The sequence below is a fragment of the Diceros bicornis genome, chromosome 36, assembly GCF_020826845.1.
Source record: "Diceros bicornis minor isolate mBicDic1 chromosome 36, mDicBic1.mat.cur, whole genome shotgun sequence".
Lineage (NCBI taxonomy): Eukaryota > Metazoa > Chordata > Mammalia > Perissodactyla > Rhinocerotidae > Diceros > Diceros bicornis.
Window position 1 is genome coordinate 27155507 of NC_080775.1, and position 25362 is coordinate 27180868.

General features: G+C 42.0%; 1 protein-coding gene across 6 annotated transcripts in view; it reads right to left on the bottom strand.

Annotated features, from left to right (window-relative positions):
- Positions 1–24668, bottom strand: part of MPP7 (MAGUK p55 scaffold protein 7) — a 456322-nt gene extending 431654 nt beyond the window's left edge. For 3 of the 6 annotated variants that reach the window (XM_058532685.1, XM_058532690.1, XM_058532684.1), the window contains exon 1: positions 24594–24668. In XM_058532685.1, the coding sequence (XP_058388668.1) occupies positions 24594–24651 (58 nt within the window). In that variant the 5' untranslated portion in view covers positions 24652–24668. Of the gene's footprint in view, positions 1–3567; positions 3701–24593 lie in introns of those variants that run through there. The other 3 variants (XM_058532686.1, XM_058532687.1, XM_058532688.1) reach the window with 2 other exon arrangements.
- Between the last annotated feature and the right edge of the window lie 694 nt (positions 24669–25362).

The following is a 25362-nucleotide window of genomic DNA, read 5'->3' on the forward strand; positions in this document are numbered from 1 at the left end:
AAGGTGCAGAGAGCTGTGGGAAGCCCACACTCAGGCAGCCTTTTAATCTGCCTGGCTACTGACAACCACCCACCCTTCTACGCCCATGCCCATGCTCAGCACTGCCAGGAGCTACCTTCCTAGAAGGAACGGCACCCCCCCACCCCAAATCACCATCAAATCCCCTGACAACCAGAGCTGGTTCCAAGAAACAAATCATCAAAGCTCTCCTCCCCGCACAGAGTTGGGTGGAACTGAAATAAAGACACACACCAACCACCGAAAGTTAAGTTCTTATCCTGCTTTTTAAAGTCCAGTGTTTTCTGAAAAACATCTCACAAAATGCAGGTGTCCTAACTAGTCACTGGTCTCCTTTAACATTGCCATTTCTATACCTAAAACAGGTACAGCTTTTCATCAAAGAAACAGCTAGGTTTTCTCATCTCCCTTCTGTACCAATCAGGGACAAGCAATCCAATCAGTAACAAGCCTAATAGCTCCCACCACCAGAGGAAGAATGCTCCCCTCTCTTTCATAAGTGAAGCAAGCTGATAATCATGCTCTCCTAATAGAAAGATTTATTAAGCAAGTGTTCAAGGAAAAAAAAAAAGTTTGACATGCCTAAAAAAAATTTTTTTTTAAGTATTTGCTCATAGTAGGTATTGAATAACCTTGCTATATGTACCCACTTTATTCTACTACTTCTTTTAAAGAATCATAGGGGCCAGCCCAGTAGCGTAGCGGTTAAGTTCGCACACTCCACTCTGGCGGCCCAGAGTTCACAGGTTCGAATCCCGGGCACAGACCTACACACCACTCATCAAGCCATGCTGTGGCAGCAACCCACATACAAAATAGATGAAGACTGGCACAGATGTTAGCTCAGGGACAATCTTCCTCAAGCAAAAAGACGAAGACTGGCAACAGATGTTAGCTCAGCACCAACGTTCTTCACCAAAAAAAGAATCAGTAATCTAAGAAAGCAAAGCACAAAACTGTGCTCAAATAGCTCATAGTTCTCATAAGATTTAAACAAAATACAAACTAGTAAAAAAAAGAACCAGTTCAAGTGTACATAAATAAGGACCAATAAATTCACACTCTGGTCTGAGTTCCTGACAACAAGGAGAACCAGAGAGCTTTTCAGTAGAAGTTATTTCTAAAATTACTAACAATTTCCTTCACTTCAAATTAAGCTGACGTTTCCTTCCAAATAATCTCATTTAATAACACTGACTTAAATCACTCACTGCAATTCTGTCTGAACTGCACTTATGACAGAAACAGTTGCAGTACATTTGTATCTTTGTCAGTGAAATGCTTATAATAAGAAAAAAATATGATTGAAATCTCCAAAAAGCGGCACCCAGTGCACCATCTAGTGGAAGCTGTGTAATAGCATAATTAATTTTTTAAAAAAGGGAAGACACCCTGAAAACCACCCGGGCTAAAAGCCCTAGGTAAGAATACAAGTAAATACTTCACAAACAGCCTCAATCTCTTTCCAGTTTCCCACATTGCAACAGGGCTGTGTTCATCAGAAGAGAGGACTCATTTTCTGTACAAATTAGCAGGTGATGAAGGTTTCTTTATGGAAATTTTTGCTTAGGTGCTAGAAATTTTAATTTGACAGGCGAGTAAAAATTAAGTAAAGGCATTAATGCAAGAACAAATAAATAAAAAGAAGCAGAGCTGGACAGACAACTTGTGTAAGAGACGCCTTACACCCAATACAAATAAGTTATGTCAAAATGTACAGGTGACACGCAACAGATCCATCTGCCATGGAAATAAGGGATTACTTCATGATTATAGAACAGTTCCATTCAGTCATTCATAAGACATCTCCATGTTCCTGAGGACTAATAAATTTAACATAACAAACAATTCTCTGGAGCTCCCCAAGCCTTGACATCACTCAAAGGTTCCTCCCAACTATCTAAGTCTGCTCTCCATTAACCCCCAAACTCCCTTGCTTGAGTTAACCTAATTAAGGAAGAAATGATTTTTACATTTTCAACTCTTCTACTAAATTTATGGTAAAAATTTCCAAAACAAAGTCATCATTCATAACCGAAATGTATTACACCTCATTTTTATTTCCCTTATGCATATTAATTGGTTCAGTTCAATTCAGAAAACAGTACTGAAGTCCACTGCTAAGCTAGAGATGCAAACATAAATAAGGTTTTCTAATTTGGAAAACCTCCCAAAACCTAAAATAGAGATTTTCACATAGCACCAGTAGATTTTGTTTTGCCTGTGCGAAAAGCTACCTTTCTAGTGAAATTCAAACTATCTTAGCAACCTAGGAGAAAAAAAAAAAAAACGAACCTAAGAGAATATTTCTTTACTTGGAAATAACCAACCACCTCAATCTCTGACTCGTATAAAATAATGTAGGACTCAGGTGACCTGGGGCAGAATTCCTTTCACCTCGAGAGCTTTCCGTTTACGTATGTAAAATGGGTATGCTATGCACTGCTTGCCTCCGGAGACTAGTGGATACTAAAACTGAGGCGGTGCTATGAGCTTCTCAATTAAAAGACCTAAAAGGAGCGCACCTACAAAGGGAGAACACTGCTCCAAGAGTCCTCACTGTGCCATTACTGCTAAGCCTCGGTGACCTTCATTTCACTCGTGAACAAATGGTGAATGAAGAAAGGTTATCAAGCACGGCAAAGAAAAGGTAACAGCAATTCAAGGTGCTTCTTTATAAGTAAATCAAGTCATGTAGCTAATTGCCTAGGACTTGTCTGCAAAGCATGACTGCCTGAGTAGCAGGTGCATCCTAAAATCTAACACCCCAAGATGGGTTTTAGAAAGGCTTTTTTTACTTGAATGCTAATGTTTAGAAAATTAGAAAAAAGAATCACAATTCTACTCCCACCCATGAGAGTGACAGAAACAAGGTCCCACCCCCACAATCCTTTCAAATCTGCACAGGCATTCCTCATCAACATTCCTCCCCCTCATTCCTGACGCACCGTACCCACTTCAGCCCAGACAAAGGTGAGTCACTGCTGGGTCTACTTGTCACTTAAGAGCCCCCAAAGAAGTTCTCGTTAAAGGCTGCTTGGAATTTAAAAAATAATAAATAAGCAAATGTTAATGCGTAAACGCACTGCAAAGCGCCTCTCCCCAGAACATGTGTAATTAACATTACCCAAGTAGAGACACCTTTCTCGCTTTAAAAAAAAAAACCCACTCAGCTTATCGCTACTTAGCAGTAGGTCCTCTTCCTCGGGAGGCTGACTCTGACTCAACTCCGCGGTTTTCCCTCCACCTGCACATCCTCCCGCCCTCCTTGGGCCCAGCCACCTCCCCCCGAGTCCTGCCGGGTCCCCAAGGGGTCCCGCCCGCAGGTGCCCCCGCCTCTCCCCCTCCGAACCACGCGCCTGGCCCCGGCCCCACCTCCCGCAAGGTGCCGCCGCCGCCGCGGGCTCCCGGGCGGAGGCGCCTCGAGGCGGGCGGGCGGCTCCGGGTGACGCGGCCCCGCTCGGCCCGGCCCCCGGCGGCGGGAGCAGACCCACCGCCCGCCCCGCGCCCGGTTCTCAGACAGGCGAGGCAGCCCCGGAGCCCCATTACCTGCTCTGGGCAGCCGCCCGCGGGAGGTGCGCTCACCCTGGCGCCTGCAGCCCCGGGCCCGGAGGCAAGCAGCCAGCGACCGCGGCCGCCGCAAAGGACAATCAGGAGCCAGCGGGCTCGGCACCGCCGCGGCGGGCGCAGAACGCACGAGCCCAGCGGGAGCCCGGCCCCCACCGCCGGCCCAGCGAGTAACCGACTCGACCCCCGCCCTCGGCGGGGCGGGGCCACGGCCGGCGGGGCGGGGCGGGGGCGCGGCCGCAACGCCTGCGGGGCGTGAGCGCGGCGGACGCTTCGTAAGAGGCGCCTTCTGATAGGCTGCGGTAGGAGTAGGCGGCTCAGACTTGAGGACAGCCTCGCCCTCAGAGCTCCCTCATTGGTCGATAAGAGAAAACAAAGCAAAGTCCTGATTGGTGACAGCTCTGCAGCTCTCTCCCCCTACCTTCAATCATCGGAAGCTCCGCCCCCACCCGTTCTGTTCCCAGGTGGCCGCAGAAAAGGCTGTGTGTGTTTTACCCACAAGCAGCCTCTCTGCAGAGAACCTCGAATACCCAGGTTGCTTTGCCAGCAGCGAGCTTCCTTACCCTACTGTGATTCTTTGATTTCCGTATGAACTTGGTGAATAACGTCCAATCTTTACCATCGCTTGGATTTAGAGAGACCTCGTGGGTATTTTTTAAATGCTGTATAAAATTCCGAGGGTGATTGTCATATGCAAAGAAAAGGCATGAAATGTTTTCTCCCCTAGCTAGATTATGCGTGACTTTTTTGTTGTCGTTTTTATTACCTTTCTGTGTTCCATGTTGAACATGCATTATTTTTATAATTGGGGGGAAAAACATTTAAAAAAAAAAAAGAAAATGAGTTAAGTGCAGAAATGGTAAAGGCAAACTTTGAGGATATCCAGGGGACTAATTCTTCCACAACAGTAGGAAACACTGTAATACACGCAACATCGGAGGGCCATCAAAAAAATACGTACTGGTATCAGCCCTTTTCAGCCCTCTTAAAGAACTTTACAAATATGACTGAAGTGCCCCATACTCTTTTCCTGAGTAACCACTGTTTATCCAACGCATAGTGTAGAATGCATTGCACTGTAACGGATTTATGGGAAAACTCCCTGACAGGAAGAATTTAGAATCCAAAGTACGGAATAAATAAAGCTTTAACACAAAAAAAGTAGACTACAGAAAGAAATTTAGAAGCTATAAATTGGAAAACTCGGCTATTGCAGGGAACTATAAGAAAAGAATGTGATAGCACTTCAAGATGTGACTTGGACTTTGAAAATGAAAGCTGAGGGGGGACGGGGGAGTTGAGATAGAGAGCAACGACCCCATAGTCAAAGTAATCTGAGCTCTCAGGCCTCCTGTCATCCTAGCCAGTTTATGAGGGGGTGAAGCATATCTGACGTGGGGACCACATCCTCTTAACCTCTCTGGCTGCCTTACTATTCTGTTCTTCTCGTCATTCCCATGAGGTTCTGACATAGGCTGTTTGAAACGAAGCACTTCCCTCAACAACTCCATAAATTATAGAGTAGTGAAAAAAATGGAGACTGACAAAAATCAAACCTAAGGAAGGAAAGGAATGTTAAGGTAAACGTGAACCTGAAAAGAATTAAGGACAAGAAGGCTGATACAAACAATAGGACAAATCCTCTTTTCTCTCTTTTTTCCTCAGAATAAGGTAAAGCTCTTTGGAGGACAGTAACCCCCTAACAAATTTTTTACAGAACACTTGTAATAAATGGAATCCTAAATGATAATTTGAAAATATATGTCCCAGACTACTCTGAGCAAGTAACTCAGTGTTGAGATCTAATTATGTTTAAATGTGTAAGAAAAAGAAAAAAAAAGAGGGACTTAGCATTGCCTAGTATGAACAAATTGGGAAGAAAACACTCCAAAAGTTTTTTTCCACAAGAATGCCTGAAATTCCACCACTAACATTCTTTCTATGGGATTAAATAATTTATATCAAAGATTATTCTTTTATTCATTTACTCATCAAACATGTAATCAATATTAATCATCAAATACTAGTTACTTCAATGAACTAGGCACTGCACTAAGTATAGTCTTAAAGACACACTGGAAGCTATTTATTAGTAGGAGAAGACGGATAATGGACCAGTAAACAGATAAACTTACAGGAAGGGATAGGGGCAAAGAAGAAAAGAAAACAGTGACCTGACGGATGGGGGAGCCACTTTAATTTGGGAAAGGAGAGAAAAATACTCTAAGGAGAAATGCTCTAGGAGAAACTCTCTAAGATTTGAGTTGCCACGTAAAGGAGAAAATGCCAGCTATGTAAAATTCCAGGGCTATAGCATTCCTGGCAGAGGAAACAGCCAGGGCAAAGGCCCAGAAGGAGGAAGAAAAGTGATGTGTTGGAGGAAGAGAAGGAAGCCTGATGTGGCTAGACTGGCACAGAAAGGGAGTGGTCCCAGACAGGGCAGAGGGGGAGGCAGGGCCTTGTAGGCGGTGGTAAGAAGTTTGTATTTCATTGCACAGGTTCCTGACAGGGATAACATTAAGTTGCTAATGTTGGAATAGAATCTTCTTTTTTTTTCTGCCTTTTTCAGAGTCACCAGAGAAATGGGCATTCATTCACCAAGCCAGTCTATCAGGCTTAGGTCTGTGAAGCACCTATCTGCCAGGGGCAGGCTTGATGTAGGGGTGTAACAGTGAGTAAGACGCAGCCCGTGGTGGACCTATAGACAAGCTATTACCACACATGTGATGAGGAAATTAAGGGTGCTATGGGAAGACAGTCCTAGAGGGGCCAGGGAAATCATCCTGAAGGAAATGAGGAATTAGCTGAATCAGTAGGAGTTATCCCAGTGAGAGGGGACAAGGTTATGGATCCAGGGAACAACAGAAGAACATTGGCACCTGGCAAGAAGGAGAGAATCTACTATAAAGCCTTAGGGGCCATTGCATAAAAAATCAACTTTCCGCACATCACAAGCTTGCCTAGCATGGAAGGCCCAAAATGTGGAAACAAAAATCCAGTTAGTATCAGCATTCGGAAGTCATGGGAGCTGGCAAAGTATGAGAAGAAATAGGCTGATGGTTGTTTTACATCATCATCTCCTTCAACTTCAACAAAAGTCATTAAAAATAGTGGATACCCACTTTTAACTATGACATTCCTTTTAGGATAGTAATGGGCTGACAGTGCTAATCCCATTTGACCAGAATTAGGACAGAGCTGAAGCCCCTGAGATCTGTTCCACTAGTTTCAGCCTTTCCCTCTGCTTCTTGGCATGGCTTTCTCTTTATCAGTTGACCTTGCACCATTAGCAGATATCTGTAAGGGAAGAGAGCCAGCCCCCACTCTGGAGGGCCAATCACAGGAAATGCCAGGAAATGCTGAAGTATCTCAGTACATCCAGCTGATAGTGGCAGGTGAATCAAAAGATGCAGGAACTAAATAAATTAAACAGTAAATAAAAAATGTAGTCTTTGAAATGTATGGCATAATGCTTCAAAGCCACTGAGAAGTAATCTCTGCACCCTAATAATAGAGTTCAAAAATTAATTATAAAGATAGAGAGACATCTTATAGAATGCAAGGGCAAAAATAAATCAGTCCTCAGGAAAGCCAAGAGCCAGGACCTGAAAAGACCAGAGGAACTCAGTTGAAATTTTCTCCATCTTCAAGCCTGCCTCTCTCTACACTTCTGCTCTATTCTCTGGAAAACAGCTTTGCTGGCTCCTAAGTTTATGAATCAGTCTACAGCTACCCCAGACATACACATACACATATACACACAGACTGAAGCAACTCCCACCGCCCCTCCGCCATCACTTATGATCAGGGAGGTGATGGTGGAGGGGAGTTACCAACATGGCTGTGAGGGCCCATCCCTGCTGATGAGTAGAGAGAACTCTGAGAACAGGCACTGGGCAGATTACCAAAGAGGCATTCATCATACTCCTCACATTGTCAATAGTCAGTCAATGGGGCTCCATTTTCTATTCAGTGAAAGTCTTCCCGTCCTTTCACACTAAAATGGCGGCCCAGAGGCCAAGGCCAAAGTCTTTGATACTGATTGTCAGCTTTTCTGAAATCTCTTGAAATCGCTCTACTTCAGCTGGCTTCCAGACACCAAATACTCTTGTCTCTTCCAGTTTCAAGCCGCCATTCGCGTTTAGGTCTTCCACTAATTCCCAATGTCCCTCTCTGAAATAAGTACCTCTTGACATCAGTTTATGTAAAACACAAAAGCACTTGCCACGTAGGTGAACATGAGTGAACGTTGCTCTCAGCTGAGATGAGACTAGTATGTAGGACAAGCAGGACGGATGGGATGAGTGGAAGCGGAAGGCAAACCTTTGCCCAGCACTGTCCCTTCAATATGCATTCAGTGGGAGATCTGCCCTTGCCCCTGGATGAAAACTTGGGCGGTCCCATCACTAAGATGGCTCTTAGGTGATAAAAATCCTTTGATCAGTTTAAGCCACAAAATACAGTTTTAATTCAGAAATTTTCATGTGAATTTTGATGGACACTTCAAGCTTCATTCAAAGAGAGGCCTTCTCTCTACTTCCCCAGCTAGGGAAATGTAAGGCTGGCAGGCCATGTTCTCCCAGAAAGGGGAAAAGGAGCCATCTTTTCATCCCCACAGATCCTCCTCCAAATTCACAGCAAAAGGCGAAGGGGAAGTCTGAGGATAGCAAGTTCATGTTAACTGGTTCTGGTCCCGGGGCGTTCGCTCTCTGGGCCTGGCCACCAACTAAAGCTCGCACTTCCTCCTTGGGTACTTTCTGATACTCTTAGAGACCTGAACTCGAAACATCCAACTGTGCCTTTCATGACCTGGACAATGCAATGTTCTCTGGCTACCACTTCCCCCTTCCTGGTTCCTTCAGGCCACTTTATACAGATTCTCCTGGAGGAGAACACCTCTGCAGGTGCTCCTCTTGGGCAGGACTTAGCCATCCCACCACAGATCCCTCTCTGAATCACTCTCCTCTGGTCCTCAGGAAACACTGCACATACTTTACTCCATCGGCAGTGGAAGTACAGCTGGCTCCCAGAGCACACAGGTCTTGAGTCTTCTCTCTCTTTCTCTCTTGCCCTCTCTCTCTGACCTGCTGCCTCAAGCCAATACCTTTAGATATCTCCAAATACCAGACAACACAAATCAAATTGCCCCCATGGTCCTATTGAGAGCTCCTCTCCAGTGAGATTAAGGAGGAAGATCTTGGATGTGTGGTTAGGTAGGACTCCGCATTGCTTTCTTCAAAGAAAACTTCTTCATAGATCCTTTCCTAAACTCCACTTCCTCTGCCCTTTTATGATCTTGTCTGGAGTGAGGGATTTTTAAGAATCGCCAAGGGGGTAAGATATTTCCTTTGAGATTTGCTTTTTGCTCTGGCAACTTACTTTAGAATTTCATATCTAGTGTCTCTTGGTGCCTCAGTCAAAATGTTACTTTTACATCTTGTCATACTAATGTGAATCTGTAAAAACTGCTTTTGTTAATTAACACCAAGGATATAGGGCTAAGAAATCTTGTTCTCTAAAATCATAGACTGTCGGAAACTTAGCTACTTATGAATCATTGAGAATGGAACACTCTTGCCTGCACGAGGGGAGCCTGTGAAACACTTCAACACACGGAAGCAGCCTTGATTTCCAGCCCGAGTGCAGACTTTGAGATCAGGGATTTGGGGACACAGCATTCCACATTTATCCAAGGAAATAGGACTCTAAGTATGCCTTTCAGCCCAGAGCTGATGTTAGCAAAAATATCACTAAATATTAATAAAATATTACTGACAGCCTTTCTCTGCTCTGAGTCTATCACAACACCATTTCATTTAAATCTTGCCTAAACTCCACCCTTCCCACACACCCTCCAATAACCCTGTCTCTTCCTTTGTGTAGTGAGGCCCTCTGAGGGTCCCTTGGAGCACTCTCCCTCATTACACGTTCATAAACCTAACTAAATTAGACTTCAGGTTTTTCTCTGCCGGTGTTTGACGCTTGGGCTTCATCGTTAATGATCAGTTCTTCTGAGATCAGGTTACTAGCTGGTTTCCCTGCTTCTGTCTTCATATCTGCATCTCCATTTACTGCAGCAAGTCACACAAACTCATCACCACCATTGCACCATCACCAGAGTCACCCAGAATCCTGCAACTACAACTATAGAACACTCAACATACCAACATTCCTGCATGTGCAGGAACAATAACACCTATAGACTCTAGCAAAAGGAGAAATTAGTGAAGGATATTAAAATTACCCAAGGGATTTTTCAAATTACACAAGGCCTGAGATACTGACACAATCCTTCCTACTGTTCCCCCCCCCAATTACACATACGTGGCTAACTCATTACAGCAGTGATCCTGTTAGTGATGGTATGGTACCCGCCGGTATGTTTGGGAGAACATTAAGAAACTCAGCTTTATCCCGCACTAATCTGAAAGGCTGTTTATCAAAAGTTTAAGTCAGTAAGTTCTGGGAATATTTTTCTCTTAGCTAAAAATACCAGCTTGATGTTGCTTATAAACGAAAGGAAAGAAGCTGTCCCCATGATAAGAGGGGCTTTGTCTGACTTATTCACCATGGTATCCCCAGTGGCATCACCAAGTCTGGCACACAGTAAGTGCCCAGTGAATATTTGCTGAATTAATTAATTTGGAACTCATTTTAAAATGGGAGAGTTTCGATCCACCAGTTGTACCTCTGCAAGAAACTGTCATCTAACCTATTAACAGTGACTGTGGTCTATTCTATTCATTTTTGTCTATTTGGCAACTCTTCAAGATTGGTTTCTGTTACAACTACCAATTGGCTGCCTCCTCGAGGACTTCTGTTTGTAAACTGAGAGCTGGCTAACAACTCTGGGGAGTAGGATGGAGGATGACAGCATGTTGGGGGGGTGTCTGAACCTTAATTACCAATGACCCCTTGAATACCTTTGTACAAACCTGTGTGTGGGCCTCAGCATAGTATATTACCATATGTTATAGTAAAACAGTCAAGAACCTCTGAGATGATGAAACACAAATAACTGCTTAAATGCTGGTATGCTAACCTGAGGAGCCTCAGCCTATTTGTGATCTAGTCTTAGCTCGTTCACACCAGATATGCCCTGTAATACATATGTCCATCTGGTTGTAATCTATATTTAAATCTAGATAGATAGATAGAAAACTCTTAAATTTTCTCATACTAAACCAAATAAACCTCCATCCTCCCACTTGCCCACGTCTGGAAAGCTGTAAATTTGAAGGAGTTTGGCGTAGTTTTAAAACTCTCTTCATATCTGTGGCATTTGAAGTTAGGATAAGAACATAATTTTTTTAAATGCATTCAGCATTTTTAAAAAAGAATAAAAATATTTCTAGCATGATTATAAAGTGAGAACTATTATAACAGTACCCAAAAATGAATCCTATCACTATTTAGCTACTCTTGTGCAAGAATGACCCAAAAAACAAACATCTTTACTTTGTAATACTTATGATTGGAACAAGCACTTTACATTCAAAAAGAAGGGCATTGATAGAAAAGTTGAGAAAAAATACACACAGAGTGAAATGAGTTGTTAGGAATTTATATTTAATTAACCTCAGTCATCCTTGTACTTACCGTGTTGAGCTCACAAGGGAGCATCGCAAGCAAAATCACTCTTGTACTACTTACGTTCCCCAGAAACCACCGTACACCATCATTCATTAATTAGATCTGACCTGGAAAGCAGAAGCTGCATCATCTCACCACTTGAAAACTGAGTAACTCCTTGTGCATAGAAGATTAAGAAACGGGTAAGGAGATGCTGAGCAAAACAGAAAGCCATAAAATCTGCAGCAGAAGAACCGATCTGAGGATGTGCACACACAGAGGGTGTCCCCGGGGTTCAGGTGCACTTCCAGCAGAGACGTTAGTTTAGGAGACTGGACTCTTTTGCTTCATTGCCTCTATTTTCTTAACTTTCTTATGACTATACCCTTATCAAAAAATTCCCTCTCCCTGATATATTAGCAGGAAACAAATGAACTTTCAGATAAGTCTCTGATACATATGGGTTTAAATTCTAAGATTAAAAAAAAATGAAACCATGTAACCAGAAGGATATAATTTAAGAATGCAAGATGTACAAGACACAGCTGAAGAATTGACTAAAGAGGTTAATGTCTCCGCAGAGAATAATTTATGATATTCGTAATTTAAGGTTCTAATTATGCTCTGTAAACAACTGAATAATACCTTCTTCAAACTAAGACCTTCTGTGCTGTTTAGAATGGCTAATTGCTGTGAGAAAATGCCAAATATTTTAATTTCCACATTATTAGATTTGTCCTAGGTACCATCGATATTATTATGTGTTGATACTTCATCTTACTTAAGTCGTTAATGATCGTCATTCAGTCAACAAACATTTGTTGAGCACCTATGTGCCAGGCATTGTGGAGGGGTACTGGATTAGGGGAAAAGAAGGCAAACATGTTTAAGACAAAATTCATAGCCTCTAGGAGATCACAGAACTCTGATTTGTGAATTTTTAATTGTTATTGTCAATATGGCATTTGCCCAAGTCCCGTTCATCGCCAACGTAACATATGGATTATAGAAGAAAATGAACCATGGAATCTAGCAAGTATCAAAGGAAAATAAGGCAAATGGTGTATGAATAGGAGTAATGGCACCACTTAATTGAAATAGGCTTGAGGAAAGAGGTGATATTGCAGGAGTTCCAGCTTCCACGTATTTCATTAAAGGCAGAGACACTGCAACAAAGTCCAGATGATTCTGAGACAGTTAACAAACTGTAGAAGAATGTCCAAAGGAGAAGTGTATACAATAATATTAGAGCCTTGAATGTCAATCCCAGTTTAGACACTAAAGCTACCTTGGACATCTCATTTACCTTTATGAGTCTGCTTCTCTATTAATAAGATGCAGTTATTAATCTACCCAGGAAGTTACAAATGGCAGTTATGTTGGGTGAGCACAAAATTTGTAGAAATTTGGATTAGTTGCCAACATTTCAAAATCAGGAGATTTCATATAAAAGTCCAATTACCAGTTTCTATTTTTTAGGAAGATATGGCAAGGCTGACGCACATTGCAATGTGGCAATAATTGCCAGGAGCGGGGAGTTGTGCCCCCTTTAGAGCTGGCATGTGCTTTGTAATCGGCCATGTACCATGTCCGACTCACTTCACTTGTCCTCCCTGCTACCCCCCTGGCCTCGGTAGGTATGAATTTGCATCTCCTGAACTGGATGATTTTTAAGGGGTTTTTGTTGTTGTTGTTGAAAGCTATGGGAACTGTTTCCAGTTAATATAAATTAAATATATATATTACAGAGAGGAGACAAATCTCCCGTATAGAAGAATGTAGACTCTCCACCCTTAAGGAGGTGGAGTGTACCTCCCCATTCCTTAAGAATGGGCTGTGCCTAGTGACTTCCTTCTAAAGAGTACAGTAAGGAAAGGGGAGAGAGGAAGAGTAACTTTATAGTAGAGAAACCTGACTAACACTCTCTCAGTTGGGTGGTCAAGGCTGACATTAACAGTGGTGGTAAGTCATGTTGACTGTATGTGTGGTCTTCCTCCCAAAACCCCATAACTCCAGTCTAATCAAGAGAAAAACATCAGACAAATCCCAATAGAAGGACATTCTACAAAATATTTAACCAGTCCTCCTCAAAACTGTCAAGGTCATCAAACACAAGACAAGTCTGAGACTATCACAGCCAAGAGGAAACTAAGGAGACACAACAAGTAAATGTAATATGGTGGCCCAGATGGGATCCTAGAACAGAAAAAGAACATCATGTAAAAACTAAAGAAGTTTGAATAAAGTGTGGACTTTAGTTAATAACAATGTATCAATATTGGTTCATTAATTGTAACAAATATACCATACTAATCCAAGATGTTTGCAATAGGGGGAACTAGGTGCAGGGTATATAGGAACTCTCTGTACTATCTTCATAATTTTTCTGTAAATCTAAAACTGTTCTAAAAGATAAAGTATTTTTAAAAGATTATATGTGTGTGTGTGTGTGTGTGTGTGCATATATATACGAAAATATGAAGGATCCTGAAGTATCTCAAGGGATCGGTGGAAGCCTTGGACACCCAAGGCTGAGAAGAAAAAGTCAGGCCAGGAGCAGCATCTTTCCCACAGCACGGCCTTCAGTGTGACTCTTCTGTCATCTCTCAGGCACTGTCTCTCAGCTCCACGTTTCAAACTCCTTGAATAGCAAAGCTCATTGCTTCAGCCTTCGGGCGAGGAGTCAGAGCCTGGATCTAGTCATTCTGCCCAGGGTTCGGTGGTAGAATCATGGCCGCTGTGACCATTTTCATAAAATTTTATAAAAAAGGGGAAGAGTTGTGAGCCAGACAGGTCCCTCTCAGCTCTGAAATGCTGAGTAAGATGGTGTAAGAGAAGAGGCTTCACTGATAATGTCAATATCCTAAAACTTAAGGCCAGATATTTCAAAACAAAGGAGCAGTATCCTTGCCATTTGCATTTGCCATTTATGCATGCTCAAAAGCTCCTGTCCTGTTACAAAACTTTATGAAATCAAGATTTATAGAAGTTGCTTTCTGTAAAAATTGGTTTAGCCCCCAAGTACTCACGCCAACTTTCCTAACTTCTAACCATAATTCCTTTTACTTTTCTAAAACTGTTTTCGGGAAAGTCTACAAGCACCCATGGTCCTGGAAACCATGGAAGTTTTGCCACATTGATACAGTGACAAGGAGACCAGCCCAACGCAGACCAGCTAGGAGAGGCATGGGATAGTTAACGATTCATGGCTGCCACCACCCATAGCCTGCCCCAGCCCATGTAGTAGTTGATGCCTTGGCACAAATTAGAAAAAGACACTCTTCCTCAAGACGCTTCACTTCCATTTGTTGCAAATTTGTCATTATATGCTACTTTTGTGAACAATACACTTCCCTGACACCTGCCAGGAATTTGTCATAACAAAAACACAAGCGCGTGATACCTGCAATGTGACCACAGTTGCCTGTGTACTGCACAACCCTATGCTGTCGCTCTGGGGGCCACTGCCTGCTCTGAGCGAGCGTCATCGTTTCAGAGCCTTGACAAGCCTGAGCTTACTTTCATGCCTCACTATACACGATTCTCCCAACAGAGTGGGCAGTCCAACTGTCGTAGGTGAACTTTATTTAGTTTATCTTGGATTGAAATAAAGAATCCAACTCTTGGACTGATCCTCTAATTGCAATTCCCTTAATCATAACAATGGGGATGACAACCTTTGTCGTGTAGAGGTGTTACAATCATGAAGTGAGACGACACATCAAAGCCCTGAGCACAGTGCCTGACAGATCATCGGGCCTCCATCGTCGCTGGGTTCCTGCTTCCCTACTTAAAGGTATTACATGGCTCACCAGACCAAGTCAGGATTCTCTGTTGAAAGCCGTAGGATTACTCTTGTGAAAGTGCTCTCAGATATATAGCCCTACGTTTCTGCATGCAGGAAGACGGAACGGTTTTTTACCTGCCTTGCTTAAGTGAAGCCAGATCCAAGTCTCATACACCATCGGTAGACAAAGTGTGTGTTTTCTCTGTGCAAATTATTTTACAAGAAGCACTTTATGACTTCTGTTTATTGACTAAAGAACTAATTTCTAAATGTAAAATGTTGAAGCTTTCGAAATCCATTTTGAAGACATTTTTTTCCGTGAAAAATATTTGCTTGCTTTATTTATCTACTCAGATTGAGACTGTGTATCTTAAATTAACTGTATTATGAGTTACATTTGGCTATGGTGAAGTAAATTAAGGAGAAAAATTCCTAGGGGGTATTTAAATATTGAAAATTGAAAATGCCATTCATAAAAATACACATTTTATCCATTCACATTATTCTTCTGGTGCCCTTTGTTGCCTCAGGAAGGGAAATTGCTCTGTTTAAGGTACTGTGGGAGGCCCTTCACTTATATCCTCCAGTCACATTTAGGCTGTCTCTAGGTAAAGGAGTCAGTTGGTGTCTCCGGAGAAGAAAAGTGTGAGAGATCAACATGAGTTGAAGGAAAAGAAACAAGTTGAGGGAGAGAAACATATAGGCTGAGAAAGTACCTCGGAGGAGGGCCTTCCTTTTGGGGTTCAGAATGAATAAAAACTTTGAGGCAGCAATGAGCTATATACATTTGGAGGAAAATGAGGATACCAGCGGGAACAAAAGATTTCTGTGGGGAAGGGTTGGACAACAGTGGAATGACCTATATTGCCAGGCTGAGAAATTTGGACCAGATCCTAAAACCAATAGGAGTTGCTAAAGATTTTTAGCTTGTGAGGAAAAAGGTATTTTAGGAAAATTAATCTGGTAGGGGAAAAAAGACTCAAAGTAAAATAACTGAAATTATTTTTTATTTTATTTTTTACAATACTAGTGAGAAAGAGAATGCTTACAATAAGCATACTTCAAAAAAAAATTATTGAAGTTACCAATTACTTATCAATAGTGGGAGGTGGTCATATTGAAATCCTTGCACACCCTGTCATACCTATTTTGCCTTACTTGCTCTTAATTATTCAGGGTGGGTCCCAAATCTTTGATTCACGATTGTTGATGTATAGTTGTATTTTTTTCACTAATTTAAAATAATTATTGAATTTATATTTCAAACCATATATTTCTCCATTTTTAATTTTTAAAAAAATGTGTTTTGTTTGTCTGTTTGTTTTACAGTGCTTTGTTGCAAAGGAAGGCCCTAGGAATGGCCCCTAATGAGACTCATCCCCTTCACTGTAACTGAGACGCAATCCAGGGAAGACAGAGCTCCCTGAACTAAGCCTGCCCGGAGGAGGAGGCCTACCCCAAGATCCGCTCAGGGCTCAGCGCCCATCCTGAGACATTGTGCTCTGAGAAGCTTCCTCCCCACTGGGGACACGGGAAGCTCACCACTCCCGGAGATCTAGCCCAGCCCAAAATTTGGATCTGGGAGCTTTGAAACCTTAATGGTGTGGGTAGAAACCAGAAAGAAAAGCTGACATTTCAAATGTGGAACCCATGTTCTATCCTGCAAAAGATAGAGACCAGGATATATCTTGGGGACAGATTCTTCTGGAAAACCAGAAAAAGGTTAATTATAGGTATGAAAATAGACACGAAATGAGAAAAGATCTTTTCATGTTGTTGCTCCAAATGTCTAAATTGCTCCATGTTAAATAACAGTGGTAGTGAACACCTATTCAGTATCTTACCTGCATTATGTCATTCAGCCCTCACAATAAATACCTCAGGAGGTATGTCATTATCTCTGTTTTATAGATGACAAAACTGAGGCTAGAGAGATTATGTTAATTGACCAAATGCAGATGATTAATAATAATTGGCAGAACTGGGAATCAAACTTGTCTACCTCAAGTCAAAGTCAAAACCCTTAATTGTCACTCTAAACCCTTCAGATTAGGTTTTCTTAGAATTTTTTTAAAAAATTTATTTAGACTGCACTATGCCTCCAAGCCATTACTTGTTTTTGTAGACGCATATGTGTTAGCTATGCAGATACTCACAGAAGATAAAAACTTGCTTTTCTGAGAAATTTGGAGAGACACTGGATGCATTTTGTGCCACTTCTGGGCCACATGACAAAATGAATCACAGAGCCAGGAGAGAGCCAATCTTCCGTCTTGTGCAAGGAGCCCTGCACACCAGACTTGGGTGCAACTTAGCTGGCAGTTGACCCTGGCAAGGAGAAGTGGGGGGTAGCAGAGAAAGTACCAGTGGAGACCTTGTGTTGACTGAGCAGATGGGATATTATAACCCATAAAAGCTGGAATGTCTTGTAGTCCCTGTCCTGAAGAAGTAATGTTAAAATAATCATTAGTTCAGAGGCTTAGAAGTTAAAATTTTTACTATTTCTCTAAAAGAAATGCTCACAGCTGGGGGAGGGGCAGGGAGGCAGGAAGTTTTGCACAACAAAACTTTGAAAAATCCTCTCTCCCCATCTCTAACACCTATTCTCCATAAACACGGCAGAGCCGGTCCCCAAACCTCTCTCTCTCTCTGTCACTCTCAGGTCTCCCCCACACCCAGTCCGTCTAGATCTTATTTCTCCTTGCCGCTGTCTCTTTCCTTCAGTTTCTGCTCATTGTCCTCTCCCATGGGGAAAGCTCAATCCTTTCTGAGGCACACCCCTGTTGTCACCTCTCCATTTTCTCTAAATCCAAATCCTGCACCATACAAGCCCAGGAATGAGGCTGAGAAAGACAAAATTCCCTTTAGCAAATGTAAGAAGGGAATAACTATGGACATTCACATGTTAACATGACTTTATTTGTGTCATATTATTGATAAGACCTGGTGAAAAACAGACAAACAAATGAAATATGCAATTCTGCATATCACGTGAAAGTCTCCTTCTGCTTTCTTTTCTCCATTAAGAAGTCCCAGTCCAAATTGGGCATTGTTTTCCCAAATACAACTTCTAAGCTTGGGAAGAATTGCTGCTTTAAGGATTATAAAATGACCAGGAGACAACCGATGGAGAAGTTCAGTCCCCAGCCCTGGAGCCACATCAATGGGGGCTTGATGACTTAGGTGCCGGTTGAGTGTGGGCATGTTATTCCACCCCTCCAAGCCCTGGTGTCCTCATTTGCAAAACTAGGATCTGGACATTCATTAAACGGATATTTATTGAATATCTGCTATGTGCCATGCACATTTTAGGTTCTGGGGATACACAATGAACAAAACAGAAAAAAATCCCTGCCCTCATAAGCATATATACTAGTGGGATGATAATAGCCATATTTACCTCTTAGGTTATTGTGAGAATTAAATGAGATAATAATAATAATAATAATAGTGAACACCTATGATTATTATGTGCCAGAAATGATTGTAAATACTTGGCACATGTTTTAACTCAAGGATTCTTTATTCTTTCTGTGCCACAGTCTCCTTTGGCAACCTGGTGGAGCCCATCAACCCCTTCTCAGAATACGGTTTTTAAATGCATAAACTAGAATACATATGGGATAAAAAGGGAAAGAAAATATCCTGAGACAGTTACCAAAGCAATAAAAGTTATGTGGCAATAAAAGTGCTTCATTTCTTTTTTTAACACATTAAATAATAAGATCTAGTGACAGGTTTAACAATACTGTAACTTGGAAAAACTGATGAGCCTAGGTGTAATTAATTTCCCCGTTCAAATTCACAGGCCTCCAGAACTCCATTCACTGGTTTGTAGCCCCCAGGGTCAATTTAATCCTCATTATAATCCTATAAGGTAGGTCTTATTATTATTATTTCCTTTTACTATAGATGAGGAAAATGAGGTACAGAGAGCTTAAGTGACTTGCCCAAGGCTAATAAGTGATGGAGCTGAAATCTGAACACATAGTCTGACTCCAAAACCTGTGTTCTTAACCACCACACAGTGCATGGCTTAGCTCAGGGCTTGCCTCATGGTCAGGGTCAGTAACATTAGTAGGTAGTTGAAAGCAGTAATTGTAATAAGTAGCAGAAGCATTAGTACAGAAAACACCCAGAGGATAAGGAATTGTTTTTACTGGTATTAAGAGAATCCTTAAAGGAAAAAATCTGGTAGGTAGCAGTGAAGTCAAGTGTACAGGATAGTCTAGCTGGTTCCTCTAAGTCTCCGGGGCACGTACAAACTCGCTGCGTTCTGTACGTGATTACCCATGCTGGGGCTGAACACCAAAGACTTTGGAGGATGTGATAATGGAGATAAATATTCTTGAGTCAATGAAAATTTCTTATTTTTATGTGTATAGTCCCATATTAATTATTGGGGTTTTTCTGCACTTCCAGTAGGCACTTTCTCCAAAAGACCCTTAGGACATAAATCAGCATGGCAGAATAGAAAGAACACTGTTCCTCCTGCAGAGAAGGGCTGCTCCAGATGCATGCAGCTCCTCTTCTTCCCTGCTATCATTTGTAAACGTGAGAAGTCAGAGGTGTGGGTACAACGCAGGTCCTTCAGGCACCCTATAAATATTAATTGAATTGCAAGGTGTTGATAAGGTAAAGAAACTTACACTTCTCCAAATGGTGACAGTTAACACTTCGGTCTCAATGTCTAAAAGAAAAAGACAAACAAAGGAGTCCAGATCATTACAAAGCCTTTCCTGGTGTGCTGGGTGACAGCCATCACAGCTCTCAAGCGTGCCTGTTCCCCAAGAGGAGCGAAAGTAAGCCCTGCCTGAGGCTAATGAAGCACAGTAAGATGATTTATCCCTTCCCCTAAGTCTGCCTTGTAAAGGCATTTTTCTAACTGCCTGTCCACAGCACATTTTTACTGTGACAAGGCACTCAGTTCCTTAGCATTCACCTGGCACACTGCTCTCAACAGCAAAGCAGAGACGTGGCAGGAGGTGCCCTGTCACATCATCAAGGTAAATGCCAGTCGATTCACCAGAGGGTTTGTGAACCCCAGCTTCCAGGCTCTATCTGAGCTGACATTCTATCAAATCTCTTTGAAGAGAAAAAGCTTCAACACTAACATGCAAGAAGGCCATGAAGTGCTGGTGGCCACTCAGCCCAGCACTCAGCCAGGGGGATCAAGGAGAGGAACTAATGGAGAAGGAAATGGTGAGGTTGGAGATGCCCGCCCGGGAGAGTCTGCACACATTCCTCCCCATGTCACCAGCCTTGACTTGGGAAAAGAGCACATGTGACCAGCTGCACTGAAAAATACCAACGTGAACCTCCGCAGAGAAACCAGATGGCTCCACGCCGGGGGTAAAAATAGCTCATCATACAGCACAGCCCAAACTAGGAGCTGGGCAGTCTTAGAGCCTCTCAGGTTTTGATTTCAACTTGCCAAAAAGATTAAAAAAATGTTTTAACTAAACCGTGAGAAGCTGCCTTGGAGAGAAAGATTAAAAATACAAATATTCCACATTCTACCTGGCTTATTTCAAATTCATTTGACTGCCATCAGCAAAAGAATGAAAAATATTTGCAGCTAGAAAAAAAGTATTTGTCTTTCTGCTTATTTGACCATAACAAGAAAAATGGGCAGACCAGCATACAAACTTGGTAAAGAATGTCTTCACTACGTAGACTAATAGGAAGAGTTGAATAAAGAGAGAAATGAAAATCTCTGCTTTTGTATTTAATAATTTTTAAAGACTCAGATTTACAGCTTTATTGGAGATCTAATTTGTTTATTTAATTATTTATTTTACAGAAGCTGTTTAATCCATCTCCCATTGTTCCAGTAAGGTTTCTATTTTTACCAAAGGGGGTGAATCATGCTCCGACCGTTTAGGGACACGTTTAGAACATGACTTTTTAAGTAAAGACCCAAGTGAAATTTTGATTCCCAAACTAGAGCCTTGAAGTCGAGCACACGAGCAGCTATTGTGCTCTGACATTCTGCTCGTCTGTGTGCAATGATTGTATTACACAGAAGAGAGGTGATTGGAAGGGTTCCATGGACAAAAAATAGCTCAGATAATAATTCCTTACAAGATAAGAGGAAATAAATGGCATTTGACTTGGAGTTCCCTCAGTCCCCTGACCTGGTGAACAAGAAAATGCTTTTGTATGTTTCAGTTGTTGAAATTGATGCAGTCCTCTATCTACATCCAACCAGCAAAGAAGTGTTTGTGCTCGTGCACAATGTTGTTCTGTCATGGGAACCATGAATGCTTTGCTTATTTAACTCAACTTCTAGTGCCTCATTAATATAATAGAGTCTTGATGCTTGGTTAATAGAAATCTCATCTCTGTTGGATTTAATTTTGAATTTTTAAATAAAAAATAAAATTAAGTAAAACCGAATCTAACCAGGACTTTTATGTATGTGCAATAAATGGGTTCAGTGTTCAAACTCACATCTTAAAAAGTATAGAATAATTGTTCTTTAAGGTCTGTTTCAGTTTTTAAAATTTGAATCCCTTGAAGTTGAACATTAATCCCAGTGTTCCCTTTTTTTCAGTAAGGCAGAATTTCAAATACAACAAGGATGAGGTTTATAAGTTCGTAACAGCCTTAGTAGAATTTTTAAAGCTTTTTCTCTCTGGATGTCAGGAGCTTGCTCACAGTTAGTTCAGAAAAAAGAAAAATAAAAAAGCTTCCGTCTTGCAACTTTTCCTTAACTAGCAAGTACTTTTTTGAGTAAAAGTTGATTTCCATTCCAAACAGAGAAATTCATATTTCTGATCTTATTTTTCCACCTAAACAGAAGAAAGGTTTATATGCTTTTCTCCTACATTGGAACCATTTCCATAATTATAAATATATGGACCCATGTTTTCTTGCAATACCTTGTAGTTATATTTTTAGCATTTACATTTTCCATATAGCTGGGATTTATTTTGGTATAAAGAATAAAATATAAATCCAGTTTTGTTTAATGGCTTTCCATTTGTCCAAGTACAATGTGGCACTGATTTGAAATACTTGTATTATACACTAAATTTTTGTTTATACTAGCCTCTCTATTCTTTTCCTTACTATGCCTATTCTTCTCTTTTTTTTTTTTTTTAGATTGGCTCTGAGCTAACATCCGTGCCCATCTTCCTCTACTTTATATGTGGGATGCCGCCACAGCATGGCTTGATGAGCGGTGCATCAGTCTGCACCCAGGATTTGAACCTGTGAACCCCAGGCTGCCAAAGTGGAGTGCATGAACCCAACCACTATGCCACCAGGCCAGCCCCTACTATGTCTATTCTAATTACCACAGCTATAACCAGTGTATCTTTTATATTGTCATATTGTTTTAACCACTATAGTATATTGTAACACATTTTATATTTATTATACTATGTATTAAAATGTGTTATAAAGATACTGCACATCTTTTCTATTCTTTCCAATATGGCCCTAGCTACTCCTTGAACCTCTTAATAATCTGTAGCCTAATCTACCAAGTTTTCTTGCTTGCTCCCGCTCCTCCAGTTGACTGGGATATTTTTTGATTTATTGATTAATTTAAATAGTATCAATATTTCAAAATGTTGCTCGTTCTGAAGCATAAAAATATTCAATATTCCTTGAGTACTTCCTTATCAAGATTATTTCTAAGTATTTAACGTTTTTGGTTTGTTGTTGTGACTGAATGAATGCTGTCGCTCCTACCTGATATTTGCATTTTATTTTTTGAGTTTAGGAAAGTATTGATTTTTGCATGTTACTTTAAAAACCAACTGCTTTACTATATTCCTTCAATATTGCTAATATTTTTTCAGTTGAGCAACTTTCCTTAATAGATAAGGCAAAATGGAGTCACATTTGAAGTTTAAATCATCAAAATGTAGCGTCTGATATAATGAGGTTTTGTTGTAACTGAGGATATGCACATCTCTATAAATCTTATTAGCTTGAATAGCTTTATAGATTTTAACCTTCTTCAAAAGGAACAAATTAAATACAAAAGTTTAGGGCCTACTCCAGCTCATTGACTACAATGCTCTGATCATAAGCACTTTTCTCTCCTCTTTATTATGAGTTTCTACTTTTGTACTGTGGAAAGAGTGATACTTCCCCTTTTCTCCCTACTTTGAGGTGATGTGAGGATAAATGAGACAATGAAGCAAGGTGCTGTTAATAGCTTCCCAACAGATACTACATTGCATCTCCCAAACACACTTGCCAATACTCACCAATAAGAATACGACTCCCAGAGTTTTAGTGTTGGTAATAGTGGAGTAGCTTGTATAGTACTAACCTTACTTTTGGTAGCAATTATAAACTGTAAAATAATTTTAAAAAATGATTTGAAGACACTAGAGACTGACTAAAAGCAGGCAGAAATTGAGTGAAAGCTTGATGCAGTGTGGGTTGGCTAGAACTCAAGAAGAAAGCCACAGTCTTATCGGACTGAGGGGTAGAAGATGGAGTATGGGGTTGCTTGAGTGGGTGGATATTGAAGGTGGAAATCCTGGAACCGAGGGAGCCACAGAGGAGGAAGCCCCAAAATCTGAATATAAACTCCTCTCAAACCTTCAGCTGACTCAACAGTGCGTGCACTGGGCAGACTGCAAGAAGCCAAGCAGAAAGGAAAAGCTAGAAGGCTGGAAGAGCTGAGCAGAGGGTCCAGCTATTGCCCACCACAGAGCAAACAAAGTGTAGAATTTTGAAACCTACCAAGGTACAGGAGCTTAGTAAATATCTCAGAGTCATTTTGAAACCATTTAGAAGGTCCTTGCCTTGTAAGTAAAGACCATGTCCCCAGACTAAGGGGTTCACCCAGGGAGTAAGGGCAAAAGCAAAATAGGACAGCCCTAAATACATGTTAAACCAAGCCTCTACAAGTTAATCAGTCAGTAATTTAACTCCCTGCTAGAACAAAAATCAACACTCTTCAAGGAATATAAGAGATTCTGAAGTGTCTACAATGTATCATCTACAATGTCCTGTATAGGATAAAAAGTTACTATATATGTGAAAAATCAGGAAAGAGTACTTCATAGTTAAGAGAAAAGGTCAGTCAGTAGAAACACATCATGAATGACCAAGATGCTGAAATGAGCAGATATGAATTTTAAGACAGCTATTATAAACATGTTCCAGGGGCGAGAAGTCAAGATGGCGGCGTAGGCAGACACTGAACTCACCTCCTCCTGCGAACACAGCCAATTTACAACTACTCGTGGAAAAATTACCCCTGAGACAGAACTGAAAACTGGATAAGAGGAACTCCTGCAACAAAGGACAGTCCTAATTGAGGTAGAAGAGGCAGAAACTCCCTTCTGGAGAGGAAAAACGCCGCCTTCACAAGCTGCAGCGCCTCACAGCTGCCAGGGAGCTGCCCACAGGTCCGCAGCCTCCCTGGAGGAGTGGGGCCCTGAGCAGGGGAGCGCCCCTGCTGGGGGCATTTTGTGGGCCCAGCACAATCGAGACAAGTGGCATAATATCTGACTTTGCCTGCTACTAAAACATTGGGGAGTACTCCCAGAAAAGCTGGCTCACAAAGAAATTAAAACTGGCTCTTAAAGGGCCCGTGTGCAAACTCACCCATTTCAGAAAGCAACCGAAAATCACCAGAAAAAAAGGTGCACAGTGCTTTGAGTGAAAAGAGACTCACCTAATAGGCCCTGAGTGCATCTCGGTGAGAGGTGAGACCTCTCCAGGGACTGGGACATTAGCGCCGGCCATTGTTGTGGCCCAGTGTGGGCGTGCTGACACAGACACCATTGGAGTTCTCCCTGGGGCCTGCTAGCCCAGGTCTGCCCCACCCACTAGAGCACCGATTTAATCCAGCTCAGCCAGGGCAGGCAGCCCACCCGAGACTGGCTCCACCCAACAACAAGCCCTCAGGCAACTTGTGGGCCTGCATAGATTGGTGACTGGATTCTCTGCAGCCTGGCCACGGAGCCGACTTCAGTGAGGCAGGGCATGCACAAGGAGCGGGTGGAGAGTGTGGGGTGGTGGTGGAGTGTGTGGGGCTCCTGCCATGGAGAGACTGAGTCCACTTCAGGAGGTCGGGGCGCACACACGGGGCAGGACTGTGTTGACTATGTGTGCGGACCTGTGGGCGGCAGGGCTTGTCAGCTGCAGAAGACTTGTGCTTCTCAAAGACCCACATAGGGGGTTTGCCCCACCTTCCAAAGCCTGAAACAATTGGATGCTCCCAGGCCTGAGGCCAGCCCCAACCAGCTTCAATCCTCAGAGAGCTGACAAGAGACCTAAAGTCTGGAGGCTTATAGCAATTGTAAGGCCCTGAGCCTAACAACCTGCCACGCTGGGGGCCTACTCACTTAAAAGAAATACTGCAACACGAATGTGGTATTAGAACTTGCAGGCAACTGTGCTGGGACTTCCCACACCCGATAAAGAGACTGAAGGGACCACAA